The sequence below is a fragment of the Rhododendron vialii genome, chromosome 2a (assembly GCF_030253575.1).
Source record: "Rhododendron vialii isolate Sample 1 chromosome 2a, ASM3025357v1".
NCBI classification, from domain to species: Eukaryota; Viridiplantae; Streptophyta; class Magnoliopsida; order Ericales; family Ericaceae; genus Rhododendron; species Rhododendron vialii.
Genome location: NC_080558.1, coordinates 12,928,538 through 12,939,707, shown reverse-complemented (window position 1 = coordinate 12,939,707; position 11,170 = coordinate 12,928,538). Strand labels below are relative to the sequence as shown.

General features: G+C 37.8%; 1 protein-coding gene across 3 annotated transcripts; it reads left to right on the top strand.

Moving 5' to 3' along the window:
* The first annotated feature begins 1,103 nt into the window (after window positions 1-1,103).
* Window positions 1,104-10,641, top strand: LOC131316861 (DNA-directed RNA polymerase II subunit 4). Of its 3 annotated transcripts, XM_058346350.1 has the most exons (8): window positions 1,165-1,249; window positions 1,773-2,080; window positions 2,625-2,696; window positions 4,777-4,885; window positions 7,544-7,621; window positions 7,783-7,816; window positions 7,926-7,994; window positions 10,311-10,641. In XM_058346350.1, the coding sequence occupies exons 3-8, from the start codon at window positions 2,648-2,650 to the stop codon at window positions 10,386-10,388; spliced, it is 417 nt and encodes a 138-aa protein (XP_058202333.1). In that variant the 5' UTR covers window positions 1,165-1,249; window positions 1,773-2,080; window positions 2,625-2,647; the 3' UTR covers window positions 10,389-10,641. The 3 variants fall into 3 exon arrangements, with proteins under 3 accessions (XP_058202332.1, XP_058202333.1, XP_058202334.1); XM_058346349.1 differs by lacking the exon at window positions 1,773-2,080 and having other exon boundaries at window positions 1,104-1,249; XM_058346351.1 differs by lacking the exons at window positions 1,165-1,249; window positions 1,773-2,080 and adding an exon at window positions 1,334-1,495.
* Window positions 10,642-11,170: the final 529 nt, after the last annotated feature.

The following is an 11,170-nucleotide window of genomic DNA, read 5'->3' as shown; positions in this document are numbered from 1 at the left end:
ACCCCTTCTCTCCCATTTTAACTACAAAATAATTTTATCCCTCAATTTTTTCTCTCATCCAAACCAAGCACCACTATTTTATCCCCCATTTTTATTCTCATATCCAAACCAACTACTTTTTTATTCCTCCTTCGTAAAAGTCACGTCAATATGAGTCCATTCTCCATAAATAATACTCACCACTATTTTATCTCTCATTCATAAATAATACCTCCAATCCTTATCTGGCATCTAAACGGGCCCAAATTCTTTGCCCTTTATGCTCCTCTCTCTGACGTAGTATATGTCCGGGTTGTGTGGGGCCCACTTTGAGGTGTGGCCCCCACACAAGAATTTTTGGAGTGATCATGTTAAAAATGAGCTCAATCGAGTAATAATAGATTACTGATCTAATTATCAAAATTTTCATTCAAATTTTAAGAATCCTGAATACTAAATAAATGTCACAGAAATGTTAGATAATTGTGTGCTTAGTATTCTTGCGATCTGAACCACTGGTATTGTAGGACTTGTAGAGGCGAGCAATCATTGAAAGAATTATTTGGAACGGACATTGATAGGCATCGAAACAATACATGTTGTTAAATTAATCTCTCTGTACTGATATCTATTGATGTTCGATCAAGAATTTTTATTGCAATACTGTTAGTCTCCACAAGTTTTACAATATCAATGATTCAGATCGCGATGATACTAAGCACACAATTGTCTATGTGAATGAAATTTTTTACAATTAGATCAATTGTTTATAATTATGAGCTAATTTTTTACATGGTCACTTGAAAAAATATTTAAAATTACTCCTATTAAACGGTTCGATTTACTTGTATGGACCCCACACAACCATAGTACGTACTAAGAGCCTATTCCAGAACACCTTTTTAAAAAATAAGTACTTATTTTATATTTTCAAACTAAAAAATAATGTAAATAAAAAATAATTTTTTAATTTTTTTTGCACCGTATGAAAGATTTCATCAAGATCTTTCAAACAAAATTCATATTGCATATTTTTAGATTTCATTAAACTCATTATTTTTGACCTTGAAATTGCCTTTTTAAAAAATAAGTACTTAAAACTTGTTCCGGAACGGAGCCTAAGTTGGAGAGAGAGGAGCATAAAGGGCCAAATCCTTCGGCCCAAACGGTGTTGTTTAAAGGTGAAGAATACCTCGCTACAGTCACCCGATCCCTTCCTCTGCATTCTGCACCCACCCTACGAAACGCTCTCCGTCTTCCTGCCTTCCTGGTACGTCTCTCTCTCTCTCTCTCTCTCTCTCTCTCTCACAGTCACACACACAGAGACCTAAGTTAATTGACGTACTGCGTGGGCGGGTGCGAGGAACGCGAACGTGTCTTTCAAAACCCTCCCAAACAACTAGAATTCGTGAGTGCGGACGCAGAGTGAGGATTGAGAGCAAAGGCTATTTGGAAAGATGATGGGACCAAGACAATGACCCTCTTGGAAATCATTACCGAGGATCGGGTGAATCAGGTCCATGTATGGATTCCTTAAAGCATCTTCGGCCCTACTTTTTTTTTCCCCAAACCCAGAACAAAAATCAGGGTGATTTTTTTTTTAGTTCCGATCAGTAATATTGGGAATTTTTTTGTGGGTTGAGTTTTAGAAGGAGGCAAAACGATGCCAATGGGGTTTCAGAACTTTATGTTACATTACACGTGTAGTAGTTTAGAATATACGATGTGCATGCATTTGTCTAATTTTTTCTCTTTTTATCTTCTGCAAATTGAATTTTTATTTGTTTCTGTAGGGCCCGTTTACTGATGTTTCAATGTTGATGGGGAAAATCAACTGCGAAAGAAATGTATAATTTTTACCACACGGGTTTTGAGCTTGTTGGGAATACCTTTCATAACTTTTTGGGCAGCTTACGCGCATCTCGACTAATACTAGGACGTATCCCACCGTCCACTAGCCCCAATAAAAGATGGAGCAAAGCTTCGTATGGACCTACCACATAAGAGCTGATAGGTCAGAGGTTTTCGAATCTGAGAGCTTAGGAGGGAGCGAACCCTAAATCTTGACCGCCAAGCCAACCCTTTGGGTTGAATACCCTGTGTAAGTAGTGAACTTTTGGAGCAAGTTCTCTTATGAGATAGAATTTATCGAACTAGAAGTTAGATAGTAAACTCAGTCAGGTTCGTGTATTTGGCCATGTATGCTTGTGGATATTTGGGCTTGTGTAGGTTTTTCAATGTATAAAAGCTTCAAAATCTTTGACTTCAAGTCTCTGCAACCATATATTTGGGAACCAAACGTGATTTTGAAACATAAAGATTTGAAACAAGGCCATAACTACCGAAAGATGGGATATGTGTCCCGAATCCAAATCTAAGTTTTGTAACTGCAAACTAGAAGTTACCTAGTCGCTTATCACTTGGATAAGTATCAGAATTATTCAGAAAAAGGATGAAAATAAGGGCTATATAAAACTATGGGTTCCGTATGACTTCAGTTGTCGTTGCCACTTTCACCGCCATTTTGAAACGTAGCTGGTGAGATATCACAGATGGTTATGCATAATTGCATATAGGTTTGGGTAATTGACTTTTGCTTTCGTTTGCTGTTTTGGGGTTTCAATTACACTTTGTCCTTGGCGCAGATTGTTTTTTCCGAGCTTTCAGCATGTCTGGTGAAGAGGAAGAAAATGCTGCTGAACTGAAAATTGGAGATGGTAATTGCTGTCTCTTTTCTGCAACAATAAATGTGGTGCTTTTCTGTGTATTTTTGCGGTTATAAATAGGATGTGATATGTCTCCATTTGTCGTACATCAAATCCGAGGAATGGTCTAGATTTTGAATTAGCAATTAAAACTATTTTAATTTCACTCAGACAAGTTGAAGCTGGACCTATGAAGATGCTTTATATTGGTAAAGGGTAATTCAAGAGTTGATGGTGTTTCATCAATTCGTTTGGATCCAAATTTGATTATGTTCCCCCGTTTGTTGAGGACTTACTTGAGAGAATGCACTTATGATGATACACTCATAGCCAAAACAACCTTGATCACTCACTTCATCAACATCAAGAAAGTGAAAATCCTGAGAATAAGGAAATTGAAACTGATGCATATTTCTTGTTTGTAGTTGTATGATACTAGTCTTTTGAACGAACCCAACCCCTCCTTAAGCTCTCAGCCTTAGAAGCTACCTATGATGTGAAGCTTTTGTAGAAATAGCTGCAATTTGAATTAATATTGTAGTCATTACATTCTGGGTCTACATTTGGGGTTGGGAATAAACCGTGTGTTAAGTGTGGTCAGTAAGACGGTAGAATCAATACGCTTCTCCTCTCTTGTTATGCATAAGGTGAAGTGGTGAACATCAAACTTTTTCTTATGGCACAAACTCCCGGGACTTCCTCATCCTTCTCCTTATGGCACAAACTCTCGTCCTATTACCATTCCGTCTTCTATGGGATTGGCTTCATTCTTTCTTGCTTCGAAGATAACAGAAATGGCTCGGTTCATTCTTGCTCTAAACTCTAGACATAAATGTTTATCGATTTATTTATTAGCGAGTTGCCATTGAAGAAATTTGAAGCTCATTTTAGGTCCAATTTAAACTGCTAGCTTGTAGAGATGCTAGACATGAAGATCACCTCCATGCTAGAAAATTACCTGGACCTTCCATGCCAAAAAAATTAGTCAAAGAAAGCCCAATGTTCTAAAAGTTGCTTGGCACTAGTCGGGCGGTCAGCTATCTTCGAGCGATTAATCGGATTAATCGGCGCATATTAATTAGTACTCGGTGATTAATCGTTAGTCGGACCAAATCGGATAGGCTCTGCCAACAACTAATCGGCGGTTAATCACCGATTAATTCCTTGTTTTAGAACACTTAGAAAGGTAAGGGGTGAAGGAAAGATTTAGGGTCGGAGTAATAGAATACTAACTCAATTCTCCAAAATTCTGGAGTACTATTTGTAAAAGAGTTTTTTCCTTGCTTATAGGTGCCCCGTGTACTATTCTCAACACATGATTTAAGTTTCGGGATAAATTTGTTGTGGTACAGAAGGTCTTATTTAATTTGAGTTGCCTTCTCAATAGGATTCTGTTATTCAAATAATGTTATTTTTGCTTATTTCTTTAAGGTGCAACCCGTTCTGTCAAAAGGTTGCACTTCAATTAGCTTTTTCTGTGGGATTTGTGAAGTGAAGTTTAAAGCAATGATAGAACCATGTGTTCAGGTTCCTCACACTTCAGACTAGTCCAAGTTTCTAATTAATCGCTTCGTGTCCTTAGGATTTCAAATTTAATAGATAAGGAATATAATACATGGAGCAAGAATTGTGCAAGGATACTGTTTTTGGATTTAGAGCTTGACATTTCTCTATTTGTACAAGGGTGATTGGGTGTTGGGTCGTCGTTTGTGGAAGTATATTGGCTGCATTTTAGGAAGAGAAGGAAACAGCTTTGAAACCTAGTTGTTAGGGTCGAATTTCGTTTTATGTATTTTCCTACACAAAGAAAGAGAGTGAAAACAGGAAGGGGAGAAGAAAGAGGAAAAGGTTTATGTTGACAAGCAGTGCTGCGGAAGCAAAATTTTAATAAATAGAATTGAAATTAATAGATTCACGGCATAAAAACTTGGTAGAGTGAATTCTTTGTTAGATTCTTGATATGCCAACACGTATTTCACCATGTCGAACATGTGGTACTATGGTTGAGACATGCAGTTATATAAATTCGGCTTTGGACTGCAACATCGCATAAGAATTTGGCTTTAAACAATACCTGATTTTGTTTTCTCAGAATTCTTGAAGGCCAAGTGCTTAATGAATTGCGAAGTTGCCATAATTCTTGAGCATAAGTACGAGCAGCTTCAGCAGATGGCTGATGATCCAATGAACCAAGTTTCTCAGTGAGTATTACCCTTTCGTCCCATTTTCATTTTCCAATGGAATTGTGGATAAGTCCATTTTTGTCACATGTACTTGGGTATGGGTGTCAAGTGTGGGTATGTTTCCAAGAGCCAGATTCTCCTACTATTATTGTCATGAGAAACAGGGATGTGAGAAATGATGCTTGTTGTTATTATTCTTTTTTTAGTATTTAAATTTGGTGTTTGCAAGTTGATATAAAGCATTTACTGCATCGAATGGAAGTTTTATGCCTTATAATATGGGAAAGAATCCAACCTCAGTGCTGCGCACATTTAGAAGAGTTCATGTGCAATTACGTTAGTGTGACGTTATGGATTTTTGGCATCGCCAAACTTTTTGCCATGTTGCTACCACACTGTTGCCCCCTTGGTATAGATCTCTGCCAAGTGCCAATGTATTTGATTTGTTGTTTTAAGTTTTAACTGGTATGTTACCCGTGATCGCATTGGATAAGGGCATAACATAAGTGCTGAAACTCCGTGGCTCATTGATCCTTGGGCTGGCTGAGTGCTTACTTGGACTAATGGCTAGATTACAATATCCAGTGTAGGGCATGGAGGTTTGAGGGATTGTTAGATTCACATATTTAGCAAATATTTTCTTGGTACATCAGGACAGAAAACAACATAAAACTACGGGTTCAAGCCCCGAACTAAAGCCACTCCTACCATATCGCGGCGAGCATGTCCAAAACTTCATCTGGTGCAGTCGCAAGGGTGATGAGCTTTTCGTCTTGTTCAGAACCCATCTTGGCAAGAGCATTGGCAACTTGATTTCCTTCTCGAAGAGTATGCGCAACAGAGAACTTGGCAACCGTCATCATAGCCATACATTCGATAACCAGAGTCTTCGTGGGGAAGTTGGGTGGGGGACCTTCCTTGATCATGTTGACCGCAATCTCCAAGTCTGACTCAATTTCCATTCCATTCAAATCATGGCCTGGAATGACTTTGAGACCATTGTAAATACCCTTGTGTTCCGCTTCCAAACTGCTGCAATCCGTGTATCATCCGTGTTGAAGATCATTTTTCCACAACCTGGAAATTTGCACGTAATCAGTCTATCATCTGCAATAGCAGCTCTAAATGTTAGGGATGTTTAGCATAACTGCAGATGTTCCTAAAGATGTTAGGGATGTTTGTATATTACAAACAATGCTTTCAAAAACCAATATGTTACGAACATTCCAATTATGAAAAAGGACCAAAATGAAAAGTAGGTTCCAAGGGTTTCCCACTGCCAATGTCCTTCCTACAGTTGAGACTTGAGAGAGAGCCAATCTATCAAATTTGAAGTATCTCCATCTAACACCTGCGTTAAAGAGGCATTAGCCCAAATACATGCACTAACAGGACAAGTTAAGAACAAGTGATCCATGTTTTCAACTTCCGCATTACATCTAGGACAAGAACTATCTTGTGTCATACCTCTAGTGAATCTTTGAAAATTAGTCAAAAGTTTTCCATGAAGACACCCAAACAGAACATTTGAGTTTATGTGGAAGGGGAAGTTTCCAACCAGTTCCAATTGCTATAGGTGACTCTAGAATCCACAATCAAATCGTAGGCAGATTTCACGCTGAACTTACCATTACCATTCCTAACCCAACAAGGTGTGTCTTCCATGTCAGTAGCTTGAGGCAAAATAGTATCAGCCACAGACTCCACATCCTCACGGCTAAGCAAAGAATTCAGGGCAGCCACATCCCAAAACTTCTCACCAGTGATATACTTATTGGCCTTGGTATTTTTTAACCAACGGCTTGCTACCAACCCACCAATCATGCCACATGTTAATGTTAGAGCCAGAACCCACAATCCATTCATATTTTAAAAAAAATATCACGAGTTTTATGACACTCCTCCAAACACGGGAAGCATTCTTGCATTTAGGCCAATTTTCGAAAGAGTAGCTAGCAAGGTATTTTTCTCCGGTTACTGTTGGGTGTCTCTGGTTATTGCTTAAAGGCGTGGTGGGAATTTGCCACTCACAGCTTTGGTGCGGCTGGTTTCGGCGTGGTGCTTTGGCTGTCTGGGTGTGGGTGGGTGACCGGTGTTGCAGTGTTGCTGTGGCGGCGGTTGGTCGGTGATACTGCTAGGGTTTCTGTTTGAGATTTCATTGTTGGGCTTTGACCCATTTATTAGGTGTTTGAGCTTATTTTTCTCTATCTAGGCAATGGGTGTGGGCTTTGTCCCAATTGGTTCCTCATTTTTGGTTTCTTGCCAAAATTGGGTTTGGGTCTCGGATGGACATAGGATTATCCTTAGCTTTGTAGCTCTTGTATAGGTCTCGGGTTAGGAATATGATGTCATCACTCCTTGTCCTATTAATCTTTGTAACAATATCAGAGATTAATAAAAAAAAATTGCCTTTCAAAAAAAAAAAAGTATTTTTTTCTTGATCAACTGGACCAGAGAGGTTTCTGTCATTGAACTAATGTATGGATTGCATCGCTACGCAGGCATTTTTGTTTCTGTTTTTGTTTTTTTGGTTTTATTTGGATGCATGAATCAATCAACCCACAGAACCTATCAACACAAGGGAGAGTGTCTAGTAAATATGAGATTCATAATGCAGGTTCGTTCTATCAGTCTTCCCACCAAATATATTGACTTTTGGTTACCTTTTGTGCTCAGAGTATTTGAAAAGTCACTGCAGTACGTGAAGCGCTTTAGCCGCTACAAGAATCCAGATGCTGTCAGACAAGCTCGAGAGTATCCTTTAGTTGCCGTTGTTTATGTATGGTGAAATGGTGTTTTCTGTTTGTGTTCTTGTGTAGCTTTCTTTTGCCTTTTTATTTGTTTCAATGCCTTTAGTTCGAATTTGTTGCCTGTGGGCTATGGCACCAAGAGTTTACACCTTAACCAATATTCAGAATCCTTAGTAGATACCAGTTGGCTGAATTTGAGGTACTTACCCAATCACCTCATCATCTGAACATTTCTAATCAAAAGAAGAAAAGAAACAGAAACTCTCAAATAGACAACCCATGAATCTCACTATACTTGTATGATGCAGCTCTGTGTCCTTGGAAATCTTTGCCCTGAAACTGTGGAGGAAGCTATTGCTATGGTTCCATCGATGAAGGTACTTATGTATTTGTGATGCTTACAGAACAGTTTTGAACTACGGAGTATTTTGTTATGTTTACTTGACGATTCAGTGAAACAGTGATAGATTGATTTACCTGTAGCTGACATTCTACACTTACTTGCATGTGCGAGCTTTTAAATGAAAAATAGTAAACTAAATCGTGGAACGTTGACAAAAAGATTAGAGGATGGCCACTTCACATGTTTCCACATTATCAGCAGTAAAATTTAATGAGTACACCAATTTCTGTTGACCACTTTAACAAACTTTTTCTGTTTCATATTGTCTTCAAGGACAAGGTTATGAAGTTTAACTTTTTTCCTGTTTACAGTTTACGTTGGTGCATGTTTATTTGGTTAAAAGCTACTCATAAATAAGCTGGTCCAGGATAATAAGTATCATTGCTATTTTTTTGCTAAGTAGTCGTTTGGTTGCATTACGTTTTACCTTCGGTATATACCTTGTAAGTAGTGCCCAGAATTATTGTGGTGTGCATCATTTCAACGTTCCACAGCGTGCTTGGGTTACCATCTTGTTGGTTTCCAACATGTGGCATGCTTCTCGTTTGATTCACTGACTGATCAATGTGTTGGTGCATATTTATTTTCTTAAAAATACCAACATGTGGCATGCTTCTCGTTTGATTCACTTACTGATCAATGTGTTGGTGCATATTTATTTTCTTAAAAATACTTTTTCTGGTAAGTTTGTTGAATTAGTAGTAAATAATTTTAAGGGAATTTTTCACTTACTCCCCCTGTACTTTGAGCAATTTTCTGAGATACCTCCTCAACTATACTTTTAAACCCTTACACCCCTTGTACCATGAACTAAACTGAGACTGTTTGTTTTTCGTTATAATTGATGGAAAAAGTAGAATTTTTTTCACACTTTGTGGCATTTTGGCTTCCAAATACGCTTTTAAAATTGGGCAAAGTCCACTTTCACCTTCTGTGGTTATCGCTATGTGCAGATACCCCCCTCATTGTTCACAACTGACCACATATCCTACCTGCGATTTTGAAAATGTGTGAATAGACTCCATGCCGTCATGTTTTTCATCCATATTAACGGAGGTGTATCTTACACGCCTCTAGAATGTAATCTGAGTCGTTCATAATATATTAAATAAAGAATAGAGTATTTCTGTAAAAAATCATCTCGATCAGGCATCAATAACCCAGTGATCTAATTTTTAGTAAATTCAAATTTGAAATTTTAATTTCATAACAAAATCGATTCGACCATGAGTTTTTCATTAAACTCATTTTTTGATTGACTGGAATTTTGGCATAGATGTAGTACTCGTCAAAATTTACAAAATCAACAGTTTGGATTCAATTTTTGGTATAAGGGATGGTGTGGTTAGATTTAAAAAAGAATAATAATCAACGGACATGATGAGGGTATATCGGTCTTTTAATGGTGTGTCCGTTGGGGTCTATCCGCACATTTTCAAAACCACTGGTAGGTTATGTGGTCAGTTTTGAACCATGAGGGGGTATCCGCACATGGCGATAACCACAAGGCGTGAAAGTGGACTTGGCCCTTGAAAATTCTAATATTGACCTTAGAAACCATTTACGGGTTGGATAAAGTTTCATTAGCCAGTCAACAGAGCATCCCAACTCTCTTTCTTTCACTCTTCTCTTTCTAATTATCATTCTCTCCCTGTATATCTATGACTTTCGACCCAATATGCCACAAAATGTGAAAAAATTTACTTTTCCGTTAATTCTAATGGAATAACTAATGGTCTCACTTTAGTCCTTAGTGCAAGTGTTTTATAAATATAGTTGAGGGGGTGTCTCTGAAAATCGCTCAAATTACAGGGGGTGTAAGTGAAAATTTCCCTAATTTTAATGAACAAAATTCCACCTGAAAAAGAAATAGTCGTGGATATATATGGTAATATTACAACATGTCTGCTATGGTTATAAGCAGCATAGTTGTTTTTCGTTTGTTGCGTTGTCTGCCTTGTATTAGTTTAGCTATACTGTAACGAAAGTTACCAACAAACAATGACCTGATAACTCTTGAATAAAACGTGATTACGAACGGTAGACCAGTTCAAAACGCTTTGATCTATAAGTTGAAGACCCAGAGGTAGACCAAAAAATCTTCAGCTTCATCACAATAGACACTGAATGCATGTTGACACAGTCTGGTGATTGCATTTGTTAACACCTTCAGATGTACGCTTGCGATCTCTGCTTGGAATGACTTCTGGAGCGTATTTGGGACGATGTCGTCCTGGAATACGAATCCTGATGAACTTTTTTTTGATTGAGCTTTCTTTGTGTTTTGCAGAGTAGAGGACGCGCGCTTGATGAGGAGGCGATTGAGAAGGTGTTGAATGACCTTTCCATGATAAAGAAGTTCGATTAATGCCATTTTTTGCTTCGCATGGACCTATATTACGCGCAAAAAATTGCTGTCCTAAAATTGCTACTATTAACGCTATGGCAACTTCTTTCGAAGCAGCATGTTGGAAACAATGCCCGATTGATGTACTTGAATTGAAAGCAAGCACATGGTTAGATTATGAATTTCATTTTGGGTAAAAGCCTTGTCCATGTGTGTATTTATAAAGCATTACTGGGAAAAAAAAAATGGCGATTTGATCATTTTTCGTTTTGCATTTTGTTGGAGTCAAACTCGTACCAGTACTGTTATACTGACTATTTATCCTGACTCGTCCCAACCCGAACCGAACCCATTGCATTATGTTGGGTATTGTTGATCAAGTATCATCTTGTAAGCGCATTTTGTACTATAAAAGAAATTCCAGCGATGGTGCTACACTGCTGGAGTAGTATTTTATTCTCTTATCTCAATTTGTAAAAGTCCTTTTCGTTAAAATAGGCTCTTTCTTGTTTGAATAGATATATCATATAATATGGTCCTAAAATCTGGTTTGGTGTCATCCTTCGCAGCCCATTCATTAAAGTGGATTAATCAAGAAGCCACCTTGGGCGGAACAGAACGGGTTTCCGTTCCATTAACCTTCTTAAAAAATAAGTATTTATTTTTAATTTTAAACTTAAAAATACTCCATCCGTCCATTTTTATTTAGTGTTTTGTTTCGTAACTCTAATTTATTAAAAAGACATTATCATTATACCTTTCACATCAACTTTTTCCTTTACTTTTCTTACTTATCCATCATT